The sequence below is a fragment of the Macadamia integrifolia genome, chromosome 9, assembly GCF_013358625.1.
Source record: "Macadamia integrifolia cultivar HAES 741 chromosome 9, SCU_Mint_v3, whole genome shotgun sequence".
In the NCBI taxonomy this organism is placed as follows: Eukaryota; Viridiplantae; Streptophyta; class Magnoliopsida; order Proteales; family Proteaceae; genus Macadamia; species Macadamia integrifolia.
The window spans coordinates 21,294,103-21,319,671 of NC_056565.1; the positions used below are offsets into that span (position 1 = coordinate 21,294,103).

General features: G+C 36.9%; 2 protein-coding genes across 2 annotated transcripts; both read right to left on the minus strand.

Moving 5' to 3' along the window:
* Positions 1–1,254: 1,254 nt before the first annotated feature.
* LOC122088591 (thaumatin-like protein) lies at positions 1,255–8,956 on the minus strand. Its single transcript, XM_042657904.1, has 2 exons — positions 8,287–8,956; positions 1,255–1,996 (listed from the first exon to the last, which is right to left on the minus strand). The coding sequence occupies exons 1-2, from the start codon at positions 8,954–8,956 to the stop codon at positions 1,386–1,388; spliced, it is 1,281 nt and encodes a 426-aa protein (XP_042513838.1). The 3' UTR covers positions 1,255–1,385.
* Positions 8,957–14,552: 5,596 nt separating this feature from the next.
* LOC122090053 (protein P21-like) lies at positions 14,553–15,360 on the minus strand. The gene has a single exon (XM_042659890.1). The coding sequence runs from the start codon at positions 15,314–15,316 to the stop codon at positions 14,636–14,638; it is 681 nt and encodes a 226-aa protein (XP_042515824.1). The 5' UTR covers positions 15,317–15,360; the 3' UTR covers positions 14,553–14,635.
* Positions 15,361–25,569: the final 10,209 nt, after the last annotated feature.

The window sequence follows — 25,569 nt, forward strand, 5'->3', positions numbered from 1 at the left end:
TACACAAGCATAGAGATTAATGGGAGTTACACGAAAACAATCATATAAGGATTGTAGAGAGAGAGAGAGAGAGAGGATCCTAGGGTAGACTGACTCTCACAAAAAGGGAACAAAAGTAAGGGGAAGAGTTTCCTAAAAACAACATGATCCCTACACAAACATAGAGACTAATGGGTGTAAAGGCCATGCTATTGATGAGATAGCATTAGAGGCTGAATGGCTGATGTCCTGCAAGAAGTGGAGGCCACATCCTTTCATGATTTATAAAAATGAGGTATTTTAGAATACCTCTTGCTACGTCCATTTTCATTTTGACCACCAAGCCTTGAACCTTGGACCTCTAGGTAGCACACATGATAAACAAACCATTGAGGACACCAAGAGATTGGTGGCTGAGATGGATTTAATTTTATTGATATAGAAATCATTCTTTCTTCCAAGTTCCCAAAAAGGAAAAAAGAAAAGAAGGATGGTGATAAGAACGAACAAAGAGGGGAAAAAAAAATGTGATAGTGGGCTTAAGCATGGTTCTAAAAAATTAGAACAGAATGGTTGGATTGGAATGGTGTCGATTTTGACAAATCCTTAATTTTGAACTTTTTGATCTTGATCCACATTTATGGTCGAAAGATAAAATTAATTTTAAAAGTAAGGGTAGATCTGTTTTATAAGATCTAATTTAGTTCATTTCAGAATGATATCAAAACAGTTTCAACCTTGACCAATCCCATGACCTTTCCCCGGTTTTAGAACCTTAGGATATACTAGATAGTGATAGGTTCATTTACTATTTATTTATTTATTTTTTAAATTGGATCAAAATTGAAGAAGTTGATGTCAATCCCGATTAATCCGTAGATTGATCTCATATCGGATACCAAATTTTAATTATTAGTCATAAAGCCTGGCTTGAGGGTTCCATTAGGATTTCCCAACACTTTAGAATACCTCTTATCTGTTATATCTCTTATCAGTTTTTCCTCAACTTCCAATACAAGCTTTGAACCTTCGACCTCAAGGTTGAGAATATTAATTAACAAGCCATTAATTTTGTTTCACCGATATTCAATTTCCTCTTCTGTCATCCTCTGTGGTTGAAGGCCCGAAATAGCCCTTTTTAATTTTTATAATTAGAGGGTCAAATCTTGTGGATAAAGAAATTCTCTCCACCATGGGTAAGAAAAATCTAAATCTAAATCTGAAAAAAAAAAAAAAAAAAAAAAATATCGGCACCAAAATGTCACAATGTCACAATTTGCTCGGAACTGTGCTTTATTGGATATGTATTGAGCTAATTAATTTAGCATAAGCATCAATATTCTCATGGCATCATGTCCACAACTTTATTTTTTTAACTATTTAGGAGTACACTGTGATTCAAAGGCTTATGAGGGGCAGAAGGTAACCTTGTAGTTAGTACCACCAGGGCAGGTAAATGTGCTTGTTGCATCATCCTTGGGGTAACTATATGCATTTGGGCACCTATCCTTGAAGAACTTGGAGTAAGTGGTTGGACCACAGCTCCCTGAGTTACAACAGTATTCGTCGGTCTTATACACGGTACACGGGTTGTTGCATCCTCCAGGGGCCTTCAATTCTTGAGGACATTGCCCATTAATGTCAGCCGAGCATCGGATCCCTTTGCAATTGCCTGAGGTTGGGCTAAAATCCATTGGGATGTTAAATCCATCGACAAGAGAGATATCAAAGAAATCCAAGTTTTGGTATTGGTTTAACCCGAATTCGGCTAGGGTGTTGGGTGGTGAACCATAGCCTGAGCACTGTAGTTTCCCACAGTCACCTGACTGGCAACTCCCTTGACCATTTCCATCAAAGTTGCAACCGGTACGACCCCAAATCCGACCTCCGGTTGTGCCAGCAGGCACATTGACGGTCCATGATTGGCCAGTGGTGAGTTGCTGGCCACCACCTGGTGAAGCTGCAGCCCAGACTGTGTAGGAGCATTGGTTTAGGACCTCAAAGGTGGCTGCATGGGCTAAGGTAGTGAAGAGGATGAGCACATTAGAGAAAAGGAGGAAGGAGAATGGAAGATTTGTTGAGATGCCCATTCTGAACATGCTTAACTTTAGCTTTTGCTTCTATAAGGCTTGTGGATGTGGTGTTGTGAATGACCTGAGTGGGTTTTTATAGAGCCAAGGTTGGTTGGATAAATACTCCAGATGATAAGTATCGGACTTGGAATTAATGGGTTGTGAACCATTTCAAAGTCTAGTTACCCATACTTCACTCTATTAGAAGAGGCACCCCATGTGGGTAGAGAGAATTCAGACTCATTTGAAGCCACCCCACCGTGACATGCGCTTGATATTCATTACAAAGGTGTGGAATAGAGAAAAATTTGGGATAAGTCTACACAGGGCGGCCGTCAAAGGTGACTACTCCACAAAGTTGTAGAAATCATTTTAACAAAAATAATAATTAAATCAATGGAAACCTAAATCAGTGAGAAAATAACTAATATTGACTTACAAAATGAACTTTACCATCAAATCATTCATTTAATTCTCCAACTCATTTTATATAATAAACTAGGAGGTCAATAGTTCAGTATTTGGCATGCGTGTTCATCATTCCTTGAAGAAATTTATTTAAAAAAAAAAAAAAAGATCAATTGAAGCATTGATACAAATCATTGGAAGTTTTTCTTCCCCTACGATGAAACATCACAACCATCATACAAAATCGTACCTTGGGAGACTTTAATCCTTAATCTTTTATCTCTATATATATATAGACAGAGAGAGATTATCACACACCTAAAACAAGCAAAGCCTGGGTTGAGAGTTCCATTTGAATTTCCAAAAATTGCCCATCAGAAAGTTTAACGGCAGAGCATTGGTTGTTGCTCTCAGACTTGGATCCTCTGTGACACATTCAAAGCTTAGAATGTCTTGGGATGCATGCGACTATCTTGGGCTCCATATTTGAATGTTTCTGGCCATTGAATGTGCATCCGGTAACTTCTCATATAGTAGTCTATCATCACAGCCGTTCAAAAAAATGAGGTATTTTAGAATACCTTATCTGGTTTTTAATCGTCTGGATCCGATACAGGTCTTGAACCTTCGGCTTCAAGGTTTAACATAGAGTGAATAAACCATTGTGGATCCGAAGAGACTTGTGTTTGAAAAGGATTTTGTTTTGATAATATCTAATTTCTTCTTCTGTCACCCTTTTATTTAATTGTTCTTTTATCGGCTGCTTTACTGGTTTCGGTCTGTTATCAGTTTATTTTTATGATTATTTTACTAGACAGTGGACCACCAACCAGATTTTCATAATAAAAGTTCCTACTTCCTTTTTTTTATAGATATATTATTAAAAAAAAAAAAAAAAAATTCGCCTAACATAATGTGCGCTAAATGATTGTATCCCGCTAAAGATGCTCACACACACTCTTTCATTGGTTACACCCGCTGACACGTACAAGCCTTGAACCTTTGACTTCAAGCGTTATCAGTTTTTTCTTCACTTTCCTATACCAGCCTTGAACCTTCGACCTCAAGGTCCCTCCTACCTATGATTTAAGATACTAGAATCATTCTTGGTATTGGATGAAGCCGATATCAATCAATCATGATCAGCCCGAATCAGATAGAAATATCCCTCGTTGTTGTTAAAATTTTTTTTTTTACCTTATTATCCTTTGTTGGTATCAATCCAATGATATGGTGTCGACCAAGAATTGGGATTGGATAGGGCCAAAAGTGATCTGATTTGGTTCTCAAATCATGATCCTACTATCTCCAATCATCGCCTCTCTAATGCTTCATGCTCATCTCTGGCCCTCTCCTTTTCAAGATTTGAGAACTCGATATTAGGAATGGAATCGATCAAGAATAATACCAATTCAATATCACAGGGCCCATAGTGGATAGAAAGCTTTGTGCCTTTTTAATTTTTGAGTACTCTATGCATTCTTTCTTCTTTGATTGTTGATCAATCTCGCATAGATTCTAGCTACAATAGCGCCCTGTCCCTCCTATTAACTTAACTTGTACTGTATATGCATATCAATTCCCAAGGAGTTTTTTTTTGGTTATTTTTTAATATTACACATGATTTATAAAAGAGAGAGGGGTTTAACAATCAATGCCTGTGGTTTCACCAGTTCTGTTAGGCAATTGTCGTTAAGGGGAATCCTTTGATTGCGAATGGAGCTTCAAATACGAACGGAAAAGTATTTTGTGAAATATACTAAACCCTATAAGAGATTGTGAACCCCAAAATAATGTGGACGACCTCCCCTCCCAAGGTAGTTCACCAATTAGTTCTTTTCTTTAAAATCATAAGGGCTCTTGAACAAATTTTGCGAGAAGGTGAAGTTTTCCGATGGAAGTGAATGCTCACCTGGGTGAGTAAGGAATATCAAATGTTCGCTTCTTTTGTAGCATGGGACCCCAAAATAGATACCCACGGGACCTTAGGCTTCATTTGTTTATTGGTAAAATGTGCGCAAATAAAAATTCTTCAATTTTTTTTGGTAAATATTCTTCAAATAAATTTAGTACCCCACCACCCCCCCCCAAAAAAAAAAAAAAAAAGATATTTTATAAATGTACAGAATGGCTTTGGAATGAATTAACTTACTAACTCTCATATGATCTACAATTATATTTCTCTCTCTCTCTTGTTATAGGCATTTCAAATTTGGACTTGGGAATTTGGATGGAGTAACAAGGACGTTTAGATGGATGAGTGATAAAAATAGAAAATATAACTTGATATCTGTTCGATCTGGATTTAGATCTAACAATAATACCCTTAGGTTTAATTGAAAAAAAAAATGTTTATTCTTTATTATTTTACCCTTTACTGGTATTGATCAGTATCACATAAGGATCAAGATTGGTCAAAGCTGAAACTACTCTGATTCATGTAATCCTGATCGATCCAATCCGATTCCTCAAACCATGGTTCTACCTCCTCTAATTAGATTCAATGACCCCTACATTGGACAAAGACAACCACCCCCTTTGTTGAAGGAGGAAATTCTAGATACTGATAAATCTATTTACAAGCTTTTAAAATTGGATCAAAGTAGAAGGAATTTATGCCAATCCCAATGAATATTGATCTCATATCGAATTTTAAGTTTTTTTATTTGTTATTAGAAACCCCACTATCATACGAAGTCATACCGCTAGGGATTAAGGTAGGGCATGTTGAAGGAAAATTTTAGGGGAGAGGGTTTTCTGAGCAAGCAAGGTACTCTTACAAGCCAAAAATTGATTCATCCGATTCCTCAAACCATGCGCCTACTATCTGCAATCTCTCTCATGTCCCGTTAGAAATTTGATGTGATGATAGAGGTAATCGTAGTTGGCTTATATGTCAAGCGATTGAAAATGGAATTGGAGAGGAAAATCCCATCATAGTATCAGGGATACCTTGGAGGGGAAAATCCCATCAGAATATTGAAGAGACCTATGGATATCCAATCGACAATGAAAAATGGTTCCTTCAGAAGCATAAAAATCCTCTACCGTCACGCAGTGAATGACAATGAGGATCCAATGGATGGCGTGCATCCCAGGGCCCTCCAAGCCATTGGATCCTCACTACCACTTACTGTGGAAGATTTGAACCCCCTCCGGAGAATATACTTCGACATGATCCAAAGTCTAACTCGCCCTTCGACTCAATCCAAAAATTTTATATATTTTAAGTTTTATTTTTGAGTTATCTATTCATTTCTTATTTGGATTTAGATCTTCCCTAGCCCGAGTTGGTTGGAGAGGGATCAACCACAGTTTTGTATCTTCTCTCCTGATTTTTGTTTCTTATCTTCTCTTTCTCTTTATTGTTTTGTGTTTGTCTCTCTCCTCACTAGTCCCTCTTCAGACACCCCTCGGTTGGAAAGGATTTGATTGTCCTTTTCAATGTCTTTTTTCAGTATCATTCTTTCTTACTTTGTTGAACTATGCAGAATTAGTAACCCAAGGGGATAGTGCAGTTGGTGAGCAACGAACTTGGTACGAGCCGTAAACTCAGACGTCCTAAGTTTGACTCACATTAAGCACACCTTGGGCCATTCATACAGGGGTGTTTAGTGCTCTTCATTGCTTTCAATAAAATTTGAATGTTCTCATTCAACCCTGGTATGACCCGGTCCATGCAGTTGTGGGATCAGTATGGACCCGGGGGACTAGTCAGGCAGAAGGCCTAGATGCCCGTCATTAGCAAAAAAAGAAAAAGAATTTTGCAGAATCAGTAAAATCATTGAGAACTAATGTTGAGCTCACTATTAGTGGAAGGGAATGGGAAACAATTGTTTCCACATATTGGCTGGCTCCTCTTCTTAGCGTCCATCTCCCAGGTCGGCCCATAGCTACCTGGGCGAGCGCCGTGTGGCAAGGCGATGATCCAACAACTTGAGAAAGACATGAAAAACGATATGCTAACAAAGGCTCGGAGGATGAGGCACCAAGAGCTGTTGGATCATCACCTCGCCACATGACGCTTGCCTAGGTAACTATGGGCAAGACTTGGGTGATGAGAGCTAAGATGAGGAGCCGAATTTGAAAGGGGAACTCGGGCAACAATGTCAACAAAGGTAAGTGGATGAGGGAGGGATACTATTTTGGGTGGGTAATTTAGTAAGACTACAAGTTTAGACCCATTTTTGAGTAATCTTGTAATCCCCTCTCCCCTCGCCCTCAGAAAAAAAAAAAAAAAAAAAAAAAAAAAAATTAACCTTCCTTGAGCTGTGGTGGAGGAAAACTTTATCCACAAACCAAAAGGGTTGTTGAGCAAATTTTGTGAAAAGGACAACAGCTATGTCATTGACGCTGCGGAAGATGGCCGTAGGAGGTGTGGGAGTTTCCGATGAGTGTGAATGCTCACCAGTGCATGGTTTTGAAAGAAGGAATAAAATGAGATAGATTTGTTAGATACAGTCCGATCTTAATCGATCCCATGACTGTTCCGTGTTTTAAAACCTTGCACCGGTGAGTAAGGATAAATCCAATACTGATGGCCTAATAATGTAGGGATCCAAAATGGGACAATTGTATCATGGCTCTGCGATGGAGGGACACTTAGGCTTCATTTGTTTATGGGTACGTAAAATTTGTATTAATGAAAATTCTTCAAATAAATTCAGTACCAAAGAATGAAAATTTATTTGATTTTATGTATTTTTACTTGAAAAATAAATATAGCCTTAAAAGAATAAGGAAATATATGACATGGATTTTTAATGATATTAACTTACTAACTCTCACATGATTTGCAATTATATTTCGCTCCTCTTTTGGTATAGACATTTCAAATTTAGACTTTTGAATTTGAATAGAATAATAAGAATGTTGAGTGGTAAATAAAAATTATAAAATAAGAAATGGACAAATTTCGTTTGAGGTGATATGGACATGTGCAATGGAAGCCTTTAATTTGAATGCTCTAATATATATGGAGGGATGATTTGTTTAGATTGAAGGAGTCAAAAAAAGTCGGAGAGGTGAAGAAGGGGGAAGGGGGAAGGGGGAAGGGGGAGGGCTAGGAATCTATAAGAGGTGATGAAGAAAGGCATAATTTAAGACTAGTAACAAAGCCTTGAAAAATGATCATAGCCAAGCCCAGTTAGTTGGGATAAGACCGGTTCAAGTTGAATATAGATATTCTACCCAAAAGGAAAAAAAATCGAGTAAAGATAAATAATTATATCTCGACATATGACATTAAAGGAAACGTACATGCGGTATACATATAAGATTGGATCATCTGCATATACTTTTACCTAGACATACATGTGAGGATTCAACACTTGTCTCACTTTTTGCTATATAAAAGGTGGAAAGTGGCATGTATGACAGCAAAATTAACGGGCATGTGTTAAATCCTCACATATATATACATCTAAGTGAAAATACATGCAAATAATCCATTTTCATATGCATACATATATACATGGTGAGTAAAAGTATCTATTAACGAAAAAAAATTGTAAGGGGGTCATTTACAACTCTATAAAAATCAAATCGAAAGCCAATGATCGAGTGTTCGAGTTAGGACGAATCAGAAAATTGATGGTGACCAATCCATACTTGATTCCTAATTTTAAAGACAAAATTAGAGATAACAAAAAAGGATTTATAGAGCACAAGGAATTGTTCTTTATTGGAAATCTTTTCATCAATGTAGCATAAACATCGATCATCTCTATTTATTCTTATGGCATCATGTGCACAACTTTATTTAAGTTCCAGTTCTAAAAGTTAAAATTATATAGTAGTACTGAGATTGAAAGGCTTCATGAGGGGCAGAAGGTAACCCTGTAGTTAGTACCACCAGGACATGTGAATGTGCTTGTTGCATCATCCTTGGGGTAACTATATGCATCTGGGCACCTATCCTTGAAGAACTGGGAGTAAGTGGTCGGACCACAGCTCCCCGAGTTACAACAGTATTCATCTGTCTTATACACGGTGCACGGGTTGTTGCATCCTCCAGGGGCCTTCAATTCTTGAGGACATTGACCATTGATGTCGGCCGAGCATCTGATTCCATTGCAATTGCCTGAGGTTGGGCTAAAATCCATTGGGATGTTAAATCCATCAACGAGAGATATATCAAAGAAATCCAAGTTTTGATATTGGTTTAATCCGAATTCAGCTAAGGTATTGGGTGGTGAACCATAGCCTTGGCACTGTAGCTGCCCACAGTCACCTGACAGGCAACTCCCCTGGCCATTTGCATCGAAGTTGCAGCTGGTACGACCCCAAATCCGGCCGCCTGTCGTGCCAGCAGGCACATCGAGGGTCCATGATTGGCCAGGGTCGAGTTGCTGGCCACCACCCGGTGAAGCAGCGGCCCAGACCGTGTAGGAGCATTGGTTTAGGACCTCAAATGTGGCTGCATGGGCTAAGGTAGTGAAGAGGAGTACACTATACAAAAGGAGGAAGGAGAAGGGAAGATTTCTTGAGATGGCCATTCTGATTATGCTTAACCAATTAGGCTTTTGCTTCTCGCTCTGAGGATGTGCTGTTTATAGAGCAAGGATGGCTCTCTATTTCTCACAATTTGGAAGAATACGTGGTCCAGATGATAAGTGGGCTTGGACTTTGACTTGGACAAGGTAGTTCATAAACCATTTCAAGGGTGAGTAATGTTAGTTAATTAATCACAAAGGACCACACTAATAATTGTTTAACACAAAGGTGACTATACCACAAACAAGGATTTTGCCATTATATTTTGGATTTTTTCTGCTATAATTTCCATGAGAGATGAGAAAAATCAGGATAGCATGTTTAAGTTATATAATCATGGGTTCTCTATATAGTCATGGTCAGAGTAGTAGAGAGAATGATAAAGAACCATGTATGGGAGGAAATAGTACTCTGGCATGATAATACTTCTTTTACCTAATATGCATTAAACAAACGACCGTGTCTTTGACGAAAAAAAGAAGAAGGAAAGAAGTGACTAAATCAATTACTAGGTGATCCGGTCTTGAACAATGGCTTTCATGTTGTCAAATAGTTGAAAATATCTCTTCGTGAACGTGTCAGAGAAGTTTAAATTTTTTTTTATTATCTTAATGTTAATAATTTATTTTTACTATTGAAAATACAAGAGTAAAAACTAAGGAAGAAAGAACACTATCCATTTGAGTGTGTTTGTGTCTAGACATAGCTGGTGATTTAGATCAACTTAGATCGAACAAAAATACCCTGATTTATATTTCAAAACTACTTCAACTAATTTACGTTTTGTTCACTCTGATCCACCAATATGATGTAGGGCATTCCCATGGGAGTGACAAAGCCTAGCAGGATGCATCACAGCAGTCCATGACAGTGGGCCACCTCTTTTTATGATATATTATAAAAATAAGGTAATTTAATAGAATACTTTTTTTTTTTTTTTTCATCTCCACGGCTCCACCAAGCCTTGAACCTTGGACATTAAGGTTGCACACATGACAAACAAACCATTGAGGGTACCAAAAGGCAGGATTGAGAACCTGATTTCATTCTAATCATATTCAATTTGTTCTTCATAGCGTAATATTACAACCGGCCAATGGGAAATAGACATGTGTCCTAAGGAGTCCATAGGATGTGTCCCCGATGAGGCATGATGTACCATTATCCAACCAACCAAAAACAATTGTGGTCGGCACTTAGTTACTTACTCCCCAGCTACCCTCTCGCATGATTAAAGACGACTAGACCAAGTTCTCAATATATCTCAAGTATGACTAGTTACTTATTAGAAGTGGTCATTCCTTCCTAAGCCGACCATGAAATCAGGAATAACTCCCACTATCCTAGCTAAAGGGCAAACTTTGGCTAAGTATCCTCTCCTTAAACTCATATCTACTATGTCCACTTGTCATTTAAATAGGCTACCCAATAATGAGATGATGACATCCATAACTGCTTCTGAACTTAACCAACTCCAACAAACCTAACTGTGATCAGGTTAGACTGTTACTAAATCCAAAGATGACCACAATTGAATTAATCGTATGATCATGATTATTAAACCTAAACCTAGAGATAATCATGGTAGAGTTAACCGTTATTATCAGGTTAATTGTTATGAGATCAACCACCTCAACTCAAAAGATGATCGGTCCATCAATAGTTTACAATTCTACATCAGCAAACAAAGAGACCTATGGACCAATAGGAGCACTCACCGATCAAGATATAAGAGAAACTCAACCAAAATGAAGGTAAAAAACTTATAACACATAGAGTTCATCTTTAGATTTATTTTCTTTCACAAGTATACAGAATTGAGCATTGGAGGATCCTTCCCGGAGACCACCTCCAGATCAATTTTCTTATCTGTGATCTACAGTACCAACAGAGGGGAAAGTAAAATAACAATTAATTATCTAATAAATAAAGAAAAATAAAAAATAAGATGGTGAAAAAAAGAGAGTGATTGTGAATCCTGATGGTGGATTGAACTTCATATATAATTAAAATCTTTCAATAGGGATGGCCTGTATTCCTCTTTCTTCAATCTGAAGATCATCTGGACCCGGGGCAGCCCCTAAAACTTCATTAAACAAGAGAATCTGAATATTAGTCGTACTGCCAATCTCTTGAGATTGTTCATTCACTTTTGACAATTTTCTTAAACGTCTAAGATAAACCTAATATATCAGTAGTACGGCCTCTTGTTAGACCCACAGGCCTTCTATTGGACAAAGACAACCACCCCTTACTGTTGAAGGAGGGTAAATTCTAATGATAAAACCATTTCTAATTATTTAAAAAAAAAAAAAAAAAAAAAAGAAGAAGTTAGATCCAATTCTTGAGGACATTGCCCATTGATATCTGCCGAGCATCAGATTTCATTGTAATTTTTTTTAAATCCATTGGGATGTTAAATCCGTCAACGACTGATGTATCAAAGAAATCTGAGTTTTGGCATTGATTTAATCTGAATTCGGTTGGATCCGACTCCTCTGCTGCGCTCAAAAGGTGAAAGCTCAGATCCAACTTTTTGGAGTACTTCATCACAAAACCCAACACGTATGCACATTTTAAAAGGTGAACTGTCACCTCTTTTGGCCATTAGAAGAGTCTGTTAATTCAGCTAAGGTGTTTTGTGGTGTATACCATAGCCCTGGCATTGTAGCTGCCCACAGCCACCTGACAGGCAACTCCACCGACTGTTTGCATCAAAGTTACAGCTGATACGACCCCAAATCCGGCCGCCTGTTGTGCGAGCAGGCACTTCGATTGTCCATGATTGGTTGGGGTCGAGTTGCTGGCTACCACCTAGTGAAGCAGCAACCCAGACCGTGTAGGCGCATAGGTTTTGGACCTCAAAGGTGGCTGCATGGGCTAGGGTGAAGAGGAGTGCACTAGACGAGATTTCTTGAGGTGCCCATTCTAGGAAAATAGTCCAATGGCGTGGTGGCACTTCTTTTCCATAATTAAAGAGACGACCGAGTCATTGACGGAAAAATAATAAAATAAACTTAGTTGAAATTCAGTCTTATTCTAATTTAATGGGATCGATTATATGGATTAAAAAAAAAAAAAAACAGAAAAGGAAAATAGAATAAGAGGCACCGCTCATCAAATTTGGAAAATCTTAGTTAAAGAAAAATCGAGTCAAAATCAATGAAATGTTAGATTAGTCTTGACCTCTACAAATTTTTTTTTGAAATTTAAATGCAATCAAATAAGGATTGTATTGTATTCCAATAAACCTCAAGGGGTAACTGAGTTGGTGAGTGACCTTCACCTTAAGAAACGTGTGGTTTTGAGTTCGACTCATCTTATCTCCTACTCTTCATTGCTTGAGAGCTGAATGATTATCATTCAACCCGTTATTATTTGATAAAAAGCAACCTGGGTGCCTAACCCCTTATTAGTTGAATCCTAGGGGTGCCTCCCTAAGATTTCATCTATATGATATCTCAATTCTAGATTGGTGACAGATCCATTTACAGGTTTTCTAAAATCGGATCAAAATTGAAGGAATTGATGCCCATCCAAATTAAACCTGATTTTGTGTTACAGTAGCCAACCAAGTTAGGCCAAGTCCAACTGTATTTTTTAATAATTAGTTATTAAAAAATGAGGTATTTATATACCTCTTATCTTTTTTTTCTTTTTTCTTTTTTCTTTTATTTCATAGAAGAAGAAAACACTAAAAGTCTTGAAAATTATACATCATATCTGACTTATAGATAGATTATTTTTTTGTTATAGCCTCTTTGGCTATATGTTTGAGTTCCCCCATACATCGATTATTAGTTTTAATACAAAATTTGGGGTGGTTAGGATGGCTATCCATCTTTATATATAGTAATATTAATGTTTTTGGCCATAAAGTTAGCAAATGTTCATACTTCTTCTCAAAAAACATTCCAATTTCTTCTGCATCACTCTATATCATGTTCACTTTCCAATTCAACGTCCTTGCCTCCAACATCCCTTTGAGCAGCCCTATAACCTCGTCTCACTATTTTCTCTTGTCAACAAGTAATTTGCTTCACGTAAGTGTAATTTTTTTTTTTGTTGGGAAAACAAAGCAAATTGCCCAAGCAAATATATTTTTTGTGATATCTTTGACACTTGTGATAATGAGAGTAATTGTGCTATGTGGAGGGGGTGTCAGAGTATTATAGTGCGAGAAATCAGATATCAACTGGATTTCATTTTCTTTTTCTTTTTTTGTTGAAAATTCCATTGGAGATCCAATACTCAACCTATATGAGAATGGTTGAATGATTTGGATTTTGCGTACAAAATAGAGTTTGGTTTCTATGTTTCCAAATGAAATAACAATAAACATAAATACCGAAAAAAACCAAGTCAGATCTTTCTTAGGAATAACACTAGAGTTAAACAGTACATAATAATGTTATTGACAGAAAAATCTAGAAGATGGTCAGGTTTAGGGCCCAATGTCATGCAACCCAGACTCTTCTTGAAAGCTCACATTCAAACAACAAATGGTATAAGGATTCCTGCTAATTGTGGTAAAATCCACAAATAAGATCAATATCCACCCACTTAAATAAAACATTCATGGTTGGAATTTTGGCATTGACAGTTCTTCAAAAGAAAAGCTTAAACTTTGGGTGGATATTTATTCTCCAGAAAAATCACCACCACCATGAGCAAAAAGATGAGCAATAACTTATTTAGGTTTTCTTCAGGTTCATCCAATACAAGTCTTGAATCTCCCCAAGAGACTTGTACAAGATCCTTTGTTTTTTTGGTAACGAGACTTGTACATGTATGTGACTGGAATTTTGCTTATTACCAAAAAAAAAAGACTAGAATTTTGCTTTACTGATACTCAATTTCCTCTTTTGTCACCCTTTTATTGTAATAATTGGTTTTTATCGGTTTCTTTATTGGTTTATGTTGTCAATTTATTTAATAATTATTTTAATAGCTATTAATATAACCAATAAGAGGGCACGTAGAAGCATCAACCTCTCTTCACTTCTCTTTCCCATCAAACATTCTTCCTTTTAACCTTCTCAAATGTGACTAAGTGAGAATCGGGTGAATATTAATCTCCATCAATCTCAACCCCGATTTGTCTTCTCAAACCTAAATTCACAAGCCCCACAGCCATCCATGACAGCGGACCACCTCCTTTTATCAATATATTGAAGAAGAAAAAATTTGAGATATTTTAGAATACCACTTCCTTATCTTTCTTCTTCTCCAACCAAGCCTTGAACCTTGGACCTCAAGGTTAAACACATGTTAAACAAACCATTGAGGTGACCAAGAGGCTGGTGGCCTCATCGAACTTCATTAGTACACCTCCAACCTCTTGAGCAGATTGGTCACTCTTTATAACATTTAGAAAAACTTAGAACACCTTTTAGATTGAATGATCCCCATATAGAACAAAAACCTCATGATGGAAAGTATCTAAAAAAAGCCAGCCACAAAGTGGCAAAAAAGACACATGAAAGGATTTGATGGACATGCTTTATTTATTTATTTTCTGGTTTTTTTTTTGGGGGGTTTGGGGGGGGAGGGGGTGAGTGGTGTGTAAAAATGGCTATATAGCAGAAACATCATCTATATTCTTATGGCATCATGTCGCAATTTTATTTAAGTTTCAATCAAAGAAATAATTATTTAGGAGTAAAGTGAGATTGAAAGGCTCATGAGGGGCAGAAGGTAACCCTGTAGTTAGTACCACCAGGGCAGGTGAATGTGCTTGTTGCATCATCCTTGGGGTAACTATATGCATCTGGGCACCTATCCTTGAAGAACTGGGAGTAAGTGGTTGGACCACAGCTCCCCGAGTTACAACAGTATTCGTCGGTCTTATACACGGTGCACGGGTTGTTGCATCCTCCAGGGGCCTTCAATTCTTGAGGACATTGACCATTGATGTCGGCCGAGCATCTGATTCCATTGCAATTGCCTGAGGTTGGGCTAAAATCCATTGGGATGTTAAATCCATCAACGAGAGATATATCAAAAAAATCCAAGTTTTGATATTGGTTTAATCCGAATTCAGCTAAGGTATTGGGTGGTGAACCAAAGCCTTGGCACTGTAGCTGCCCACAGTCACCTGACAGGCAACTCCCCTGGCCATTTGCATCGAAGTTGCAGCTGGTACGACCCCAAATCCGGCCGCCTGTCGTGCCAGCAGGCACATCGAGGGTCCATGATTGGCCAGGGTCGAGTTGCTGGCCACCACCCGGTGAAGCAGCTGCCCAGACCGCGTAGGAGCATTGGTTTAGGACCTCAAAGGTAGCTGCATGGGCTAAGGTAATGAAGAGGAGTACACTAGACAAAAGGAGGAAGGAGAAGGGAAGATTTCTTGAGATGGCCATTCTGATTATGCTTAACCAATTAGGCTTTCGGTTCTAGCTCTGGGGATTTGCTGTGTTGTGAATAACCTGAGTGAATGGGCTTTTATAGAGCGAGATGGCTCTCTATTTCTCACAACATGGAAGAATTCGTGCTCCAGATGATAAGTGGGCTTGGACTTTGACTTGGACTTGGACTTGGTGGCTCATAAACCATTTCAAGGGTTAGTTAATTAATCACATAGGACCGTTTGATACAAAGGTGACTATACCACAAAGAAGGATTTTGCCAATATATTTTGGAATTTTTCTGATATAATTTCTGCGAGAGATGAGAAAAGTCAGGACAGCATGTTTTAGAGTTATATAATCATAGGTTCTCTATATGGTCATGGTCAGAGTAAGAAAAAGAAAATGATAAAGAACTATGTATGGGACGAAACTGTACTCTGACGTGATAATACTTCTTTTCCCTAATATGCATTAAACAAACGACCGAATCTTTGATTTAAAAAAAAAAAAGAAAAGTAAATGAATCAATTGCTAAGTGATCCGGTCTTGAACAGTGGTTTTTATGTTGTCAAATAATTGAAAATAGCTCTTCGTGAATGTGTTAGAGAAGTTTCGTTAAATATTTAAAATTTTAATTTTTAGTAATTTAATTTGAACAATAAAAATACAAGAGTAAAAACTAAGAAAGAAAGAATGCTACCCGCTTAAGTGTGTCTATGTCCAGACATAACTAATGCGATACTGATCTAGATCAGCTTTGATTGAACAAAAATACCCCTGATTTTAATTTTAGAACTATTTTTTGAACCATTTTAACCTTTGTTCATACCGATCCACCAATAAGATGTAAGACTTTCCCATGGGAGTGACAAAACCAACATCCAGTTATCTGCCTAGCAGGATGCATCACGGCCATCCATGACAGTGGGCCTCCTCTTTTTATGATATATTATTAAAAAAAAAAAAAGCCCAGGTATTTTAGAATACCACTTTTCTACGAAGCCTTGAACCTTGGACATCAAGGGACATGAAGGTTGCACACATGATAAAAAAACCATTGAGGGTACCAAGAGGCTGGTTTCAGATATTGATTTCATTTTAATCACATTCAATTTCTTCTTCTTCCTAAAATTTCTTAATTATATACCATAATATCCATAATATGACCAGTCAATGGGAAACAGACATGTGTCATAAGGCATCCAGGGGATGGGCCGCCGACCAGGCCCAATGTACCATTATCCGGCCAACCAACAACACTTTTGGTCGATACTTACTCCCCTGACCACCATCTCACATGATTAAAGACAACGAGACCAAGTTCTCAATATCTCAAGTATGACTAGTCCCTCATTGGAAGTGGTCATCCCTTCCTAAGCTGATGACGAAACCAGGAATAACCCTCACTATCCTAGTTAGCAAAGGGCAAGTCCAGGCCGAGTGTCCTCTCCTTAGACTCATGTCTATTGTCTACGTGTCATTCAAATCCGTTACCCAATCATGAGATGGTGACATCCATAACCACTTCTGAACTTAACCAACTCCAACAAACCTAACTGTTATCAGATTAGATGGTTACTAAACCCAAAGATGATCATAGTTGAGTTAATCGTTATGATCATGATTACTAAACCTAGAGATTATCATGGTAGAGTTAACTGTTATGATCAGGCTAATTGTTATGAGATCAACTACCTCAGCTCAGACGGTGATCGGTCCACCTATAGCTTACAATTCCACATCAACAAAAAAAGAGACCTAGGGACCAATAAGAATGCTCACCGACCAAGATATAAGGGAAACTCAGCCAAAATGAAAGTAAAAAACTTAGAACACTTAGTTCATCTTTAGATTTCCCTTCTCTCACAAGTATCCTGACTTGAGCATCGAAGGATCCTTATCGGAGACCACCTCCAGACTAGTTTTCTAATCTATGATCTGCAAGTACCAACCAAGCAGGAATCTACAGTAACAATTAATTAAAAAAGAAAACTGAAAAATGAAATGGAGAATATATATATATATTTATATCGTGATGGTGGATTGAATTTCATAATTAAAAATCTTCCCATAGGGTCATAGGGATGGGCTTAATTTGTATTCCTCATTTTTTTTTCAACCCAAAGATCATCTGGGACCCGGGGCAGCCCCTAAAACTTCATAAAGGAGAATCAGAATATCAGTCGTACTGTCAATCTCTTTTGACAATTTTCTTAAACATCTAAGAGAAACCTAACATATCAGTCTTACTGCCTCTTGATAGATCTAAAGGCCCTTCTATTGGACAAAGATAATCAAATTCTAGATAATGATAAAACCATTTATAATTGAAAAAAAAAAAGATAGATCCATTTACAGGTTTTTTAAAATCGGATCAAGATTTAAAAAACCAATGCCAATCCCAATTAATCCTGATTCTGTGCATACTATATTGGCATGTGACCCAATTGCCACATTTAAATGCTAGGTAACTACAGTGATGGTAGGTAGTTATAACAATGGAAAAGAAATTTGACAGGAGGGTTATGGCCTTGGTCAAGACACATAGTATCACCATCAACATTATGAAATGAGAGACCTTCAAAGACTAGATAACAATCTCCCGGTAGCCATTAATGTATGAGAAGTCTTTGACGGAGTTTCTGAATCTCGCCGGAGTGTTTGAAGTTGGAGTTGATCAGAGGAATGTCCGATAGAATTCATGGGGCTCTTGGAGGTAAGTGCATCTTCCTCCCTTGAATTCCAGTTATTTGATAACTTTCATACTGTGTCCAACCGAGTTAGGCTGAGTTCAACTATTTTTCAGATGATTCTAACGAAGAAGAAGATTGATCTCATCTCAATATGCCATTAAGGCTACCAAGAGACTTGTACATTACAAAGATTTTGTTATAATCATATTCAATTTTTTCTTCTCTCACCCACTATTGTTGAAAGCCCGATATACCCTTTCTTTAATCTAGTTAAAAGATCAAATCTTGTAGATTAAGAGATTCTCTTCTTGAGATTGCTTCACACCATGGTTTGAAGAATAGGATCAGATTGGTATCATACCTGTTCGATCCCTATTCATGACCGATACCATATTGCTGGATCAATACCGATGAAAAGTAAATGAATCTTATCTTTTTTCTTTTTTCCCCTTTTTGATAATAGTAAATATCTATCAAATATAAAATTTACCCTCCTTTCAACAAAGGGGGTTGTCTTTTTCTAATAGGGTGACCACTTAGATCTAACTAGAGGCGATAGTACTGATATGTTGGATTTTTCTTAGATGTTTAAAGAGAGAGTTGTTAAGGAGTGGAAGTTAAGGCCATCCCTATTGGAAGCCTTTTATGAAGTTCAGGCCACCATCAACATCACCATTGTTTTTTCCTTTTTTTTTTTCCTCTTACTTATCTACTTCCCTCTTTTCATTTGAATATGATTAAAATGAAATACCTCTTTGCCACCAGCCCCTTGGTATCCTCAATGGTTTGTCTGTCATGTGTGCAACTTTTGAGGTCTAAGGTTCAAGGCTTGGTGGAGGAGAGGCTGAGAGAAGAAGAAGTAAGAGGTATTCTAAAATACCTCATCTTTTAAGGATATTTTACCTATGGGAAAGTGTTTCATTGTTTCCTGAGGGCAAATGAGACAACGCAAGAGCTTCAACACGGGTGTTATTTTTCATTTGATATGATAGACTGGTCATTGTGCCCCCCATGTATTTGGATGTAAGGCTCAATCCCCCACATAAATTATTTTTCCTTAACTTATAGATAGAAAAAGAATTTGAATATGAACAAAATAGAATCCTCAACTTGCACTACCCTCTTCATTGCCTAAATCATTTGTTCATTGTGTATACAACCTAAAGGTAGGAGGTTCAAGGCTTACATGTCCATTACATGGACAAGGATAGAATTATAATTGTGGGGAAATCAGGGTCTTTGCCATGAATAAGTCCTTCGGATTTGGATCCGACTCTTCTACTACGCAATAGAGGGGATAGCTCAGATCCAACGCCCTAGAGCATCCTGGCATGAAACCCAACATACAGGGGCACGCCTCAAGATGCTCCAAGACGTTGGATCTGAGCTACCGCCTCTATTGTGTAGTAAAAAACACCCCACCCAAGTCTTTCAACGCCAGACTAAAGAACCATAAGAACTTATGAAGAACATTGTAAATGAGAATGTACAAAAAGAGACATAAAGATACATAAAAGGATTTGTAGACTATAAGAAACTGTTCTTTATATGGCTCTGTTAATGTTCTGTGTTGTGAATGACCTCAGTGCATGGGCTTTTATAGAGCAAATGTCATATACGAATCATAAACAACCATATGTGGGAGGGAAATAATCCTCTTGCGTGGTGGCACTTCTTTTCCCAAATATGCATTAAAGAAACGAGTCATTGGTAAAAAATAATCACTTATTCCAATTTAATAAGGTTGGCCAATTGAATCCATTTAAGAAAAAAAAAAAAGTGAGAATAACAAGAAAGAGGTACAGCCCATGGAGTCAAAAAGAGAAACAAACTGAGTCAAAATCAATGAAATGTTAATTTGGTCTTAACCTTCACAATTTATTGTGAAATTTAAAGTCAATCAATTAAGGATTGTATGTATTCCAATCACTTAGGTGATCCAGTCTTAACAATGGTTTTTTCGTGTTATCAAAGAGTTGAAAATATATCTTAGTGTGTGTAAGAGAAAGATAGAGGTTTCAAGAATTGCTTGAAATTTCAAATTAAGCAGTTTATTTTGACCAATGAAAATACAAGAGGTGAAACTCCATCAATAGATAATAAGTCATATGATTGAATTGTACCTGAATTGGACAGATCGATTCCAATGGAAAAAGAACATCTCTCATATCAATCGTTTACCTCCCACCCATTAAATGTTCAGACAATTTAGGCATGCATCCCCATGTATTGTAGGTATAAGGATGCGTGTCTAAGTCGTTCCAACCGTTGAATGGATGGGAGGCAAATGATTGAATTCCCAACGTGTTGGAGAGGACATATATCCGAATCCAATAAGGTTTACAAGTCATCCAATGGTCATTTAATCAAAACCAGCCAACCAACCCTCCAAGTGGCTTAAAATGGTGGACATTCTGTTACAATATATATATATATATATATATGTATATAACTAGAATTTCATTTGGATAAAATCACAAAATACAACATAGATAACGGCAAAAATACAAGGCTTGAGTATGAAATACCGAGAGCCAAGGAATGGAATATGATTAAGCTGCTTGACATGCCATAGAGAGCGGTCTTCCAAGATAGGATATGGTCGAAACCCAAAGATTTTCTAACAAATTTTCTATATAAACAACGCCAATCAAATACAAATTTTTTTATCACGAGGATAGGTAGATCCATAATAGCGAATAATACATCGCATATCCAACACAAGATGTCACAATATGCATGAGACCCAACGCATGACCAATTCCTAACATTTTGATAAAGCTTAGGGGAACATTTGATTTCACCAAACTTGTCTAAGTGCATGTGAGGTATAAGAGCCTGATCAGCCTGTTTTTCGATATCTTTTAGGGCGAGTGGTAGCAGGACGTACGTATTGCAATCTTATTTTCACTTTCTTTTAATATTAACCGTCCATTTAAGTTTAGATTAATCTAAACCATCTATTAGTTTTTTATATTGTAACTGATTCCTAGTTTTTAGGGTGGAGAGATGACGGATGTGGTTACTTAACTTGTCTAATATTTTTTTATATAAATAAAAAATAAAAATCCAATATAAGCGGACTTCTCCTTCGATTTTGTTGAGAAATCTCAATTCTCTCTCTTTCTCTCTCTCTCTCTCTCTCCTTGCTTTTTCTTTAACATTGTTCCTTATTTCTACAGCCACCATCATCATCATCTCTCTCTCCCTCTCTCTCTCTCTCTCTCTCAAAATAGAATGAGATAAGAAAAAAATCAACATAACTATTTTCAGGCATTGAGCATATGAGAGACTTGGCCACACATATCCAAATACCATGTTTACATATTAATCATTAGAAAATGGGATTTGGACAGTAAAATTTGCATGTATGGCAAAAGACAAATTTGAATTAATAAAGTAAACAAAGCTATTGAATATCTAGGATTTTATTATTACTTATTGGGTAGATATTATTAACCTATGAGAATTTACCATGGATGCAAATCTTTACTGAAATTGGTAAACAAAACTTCAACTAGACTGGAGAGCGGTGAAAAAGGAAGAAGAAAGAAGGAACAACCTTGATGAAGAAACAATGAGAGAAAGAAAGAGATGATCGAGATTTCTAAGTGGAATGAAAGGAGGAGTCCACTTATATTGGGATTTTTATTATTTATTTATTTAAATATTAATAATATTAAACAGAGTTGTAACTGTTTACAACTCTATTAGCATGATTAACATATTTAACACGTGTCAATCATATCACTTACGTGAACATTTATCGAGCTCCAAACATTCCGCATTCCTATTTTTCTGCACTTACCGAGCCATTTTGCCTTATTTATTGGTGGTTTCTCTTAATGATTGTTTACGGTTTATTATCAATATGGTCTCAGTTTTTCATATAAAAATAAAATGCAAAACTTAATAAATTTTGGTAACAGCTGCTAGTCAGGTGAACCCTACACACCTTGAACCTTTGACCTCAAGTTTGAATACATAACCAACAAACCCTTGAGTATCCCAAAAATACTCATCCATGACAAAGAAGGATTTTATTTTACTGATATTAAATTTCCTCTTTTGTCACCCTTTTATTGTAATAACCGTTGTTTATCGGTTTCTTTATTGGTTTCAGTCTGTTATCAATTTATTTAATAATTATTCCCATCAAATATTCTCCCTTTCAACCTTCTCAAATGGATTGGGTCAAAAAGAAAAAATTTTGAATCAGACTGGTATTGAGTATTGACCTATATAACTTTGGGCTAAAAATGAGGTATTTTAGAATACCTCTATCTTCTCTTTACTTCTTCTTCTCCACCAAGCCTTGAACCTTAGACCTCAAGGTTAAACATACGACACACAAACCATTGAGGTTACCAAGAGGCTGGTGACCTAACCAGAATTTATTTAAGTCATATTCAATTTTTTCCTCTGCCTCCAATTTCTCATTTAATCAGAGGAAAAAAAAAAAAAAAAAACAGAATAATAAGAGAGGAAGATGGGGATCAGCTCCTCTCCATAGCTGATTGCCAAGAGCTCCTGGGCAAGCAACACCTTACCAGACGGATCCAAGGGTTGTGTTGCTTCCCTAAAAAACCACCCATCAGACTGGATGCCCGATTGAACAAAACTCGGAACCTCCTCCTTCTCTTCTCTTCTCTCCCAAAAACCAGAATAGAGGCGTCCGAGCCAAGGGGGAGCTCCATCCTCGGCCGCCAGAAGTTGGTCGCGCACCCTTCTCTCAAGATGGGTTAATGTTGTGTTCTTAGTTTTGATTCCTGAGTTACATTTGTTATTGCAGCATGTTTGTATCAACAATGAAGAGGCTTCAAGTGTTAAAGCAGAGCTCTGAACTTCCACATTAAACAGACTAAGTTTTACCACAAAATTTAATCCCCTCCACTGTTCATGTTCATATTCTTTTGGGTATAGCTTTGAGCTTCTTTTTGACTAGGGATTAATTATGGGGTTATGCTTCTGACTTTGTGTTGCAGTAGGCAGCAGTAAGACGAGCACTCCCTATTGTTGAAGGAGGGTAAATTCTAGATAGTCAAAGATTCATTTACAGGTTTTTGAAAATCGGATCAAAATTTAGAGAATCAATGTCAGTCCCAGTTAATACAGATTGTATTCATCGTGTCCGATCGAGTTAGGCCGAGTTCGACTATTTCTGGGATGATTCCAAATTTCCAATGATGATGATCGATTGATCTTGTATCGGATTTCAAGTTTTGTATTCCGTAAAAGTCTCTTTTAACAGGAGTAGGGTACCAATTTTTTTAGGGTGAAAGAAACTTGTCAGTCTAGTGAAAAATGAGGCTGATGCACGGGTCAATAGAAAGGTGCACACAGTAAAAGGGTAATGCATTCTTCTCATGCCTGACACCAATTTGGGCGTTTGTTGCACCACATTGGTAGGGTTTTTTTCACATTTTATTATTATACTTATCTCTCTCAAAAAAAAAAAAAAAACCTATCCGCATAAATATATGAGGGATCTGGCGAGGTCTTGCCCATAATTTTCCATGCCTTTGTCAGTATCTCGTTCTTCGTGCCTTCTTTCAAAACGTTAGATCACCATGTGCAGCTACATATCGAATCACCCCCTCTCATAATAGTAGTATACATCAGTATCATCACAGCTGGTCCACGACAGTGGGCCACCACCAGATTTCCATTATCAAAGTTCCAACTTCCTCCATTTTCCTTTGAAATATTATTTAAGAAAAAAAACAAGGTATTATAGAATACCTCTTCTCCATTTTCTCTCCAGCTTCTCATATAAGCCTTGAGCCTTCAACCTCAAGGTTGCACACGTATTAACAAACCATTGAGGCTATGAAGAGATTTGCGGACAAACAAGGATTTTGATTTAATGGTGTTCAAAATTTTCTCTTCACAACCAAACCAAATCCATCAAGGTCGATACCAATTGGGATTGGCCTAGATCAAATAGAAATATCTTTGATTTCACCTTAAAAGCTATTTTTTTTATTATTTTATTCTTCATTTATATTGATTCATTCATATGATATCGATCAAGACTGATACTGATACTTAATCCATTCGGATCCAATTTCTTAACCTGTGATCACACTCCATTGTTCAAGGCCTGCCGTACCCTTTCTTTAATGTAATCAATAGTTCAAATCTTTTGATGAAGAGATTCTTTTGGCCTTCGGTTAAAAGTAATTGGATCTTAAAAAAAAAAAAAAACATACACACATACCCCACTGTGTGGTGAACCTGATCCTCTGCTTCTCACTTTTGTAACCGCCAATCTCTTGGACGAGTCTTTGGAGATCTGTACTTATTATCTGGAGAAACTCTGTTATGCTGAAATATAAAGGGGTTATAAGGAAGATGGATGAAGGGGTTTCTGTTCACTCATGTCATCAAAAAATCATTTTGCACCTAAGAATTTCAGACATATTTTTCATTCTATACTTTATTACATTTAGTAGTTAAAAAAAAATGGCAATAGAATGCTACCCCACTAGTGCAAGTAAGGGTGTCAATCGGTTCGACTCTAAATAATGATAAGGTGGACCATAATCGAATTGAGAACCGACTTGATTCCATATTTAGATATTAAAACCGATTCAATTAGGCTCGGTTTGGTTTTGATTCAAAATTCAATTCTGATATACAGTTTTAATTTCGTTTTATACATTGGTTTTAATTCTGTTATGAAAACGGTTCCACTTTTGAACTATGACTGTGATGGACCAAAGGTCATAATGGGCTCAAGTTATGGGCCTTATAGCCATTGCTAATTCCAAAATTATGTTAGCTTGTAAATATGTGATGATAAATTGTAAAAAACACTTACCACATAAAAAAAATTAAAGAAATAAAAAACTTGCAAAAAACACTCTTGAGTGATAAGAGTAATTCGGTTCGAACCGATGGTTTCGACACCCTAAACCAAAACCGAGTCGAACTGAATAGCATACTCACATATTCGAACTGAATTTAAACCGACTAAATTCGGTTCAGTTTTGATCCGGTTAATTCGGCTTGGTTTCGATTTCGATTTGAAATTGACACCCTAAAGTACAAGTATATACCAACATGCAAGCCAATGGGAAGGTGTGTGAGAACATCTTCAATGCAAGGTATCAAGGTCTTTCCACACCCACTATGTCTAGACATAAATGCATTTTAGCGGGTAGCATTTTTCTTCCAATTTTTAGATTAAAAATTATTTTCATTAATAAATTTTTATAAATAGATAAAATAAAATAAAAAATGATATCAAACAGAGTTAATGGATAAGTTATTAAAAAATGAGGTTTTTTAAATATCTCTTATTTGTTTCATCTTTGTTTCATCTGCAGGCTGTCACACAAGCCTGGAACCTTCGATCTCAAGGTTGAGTTAATGGCCAACAATCCACTGAAACTATGAAGAGGTTCGTGCGTAACAAAATTCTTGTTTTACCCACATTCAATTCTCTCTTCTGGTACCATCTATTTTTTATTTTTTATTTTTAAAATTTTTTTTGCCCCTTTATGACACAATTGTTGAAGCTCTAAAATACTGTTTCTTTAATCTAATTAGAGGGTCAAAAAGAGATTC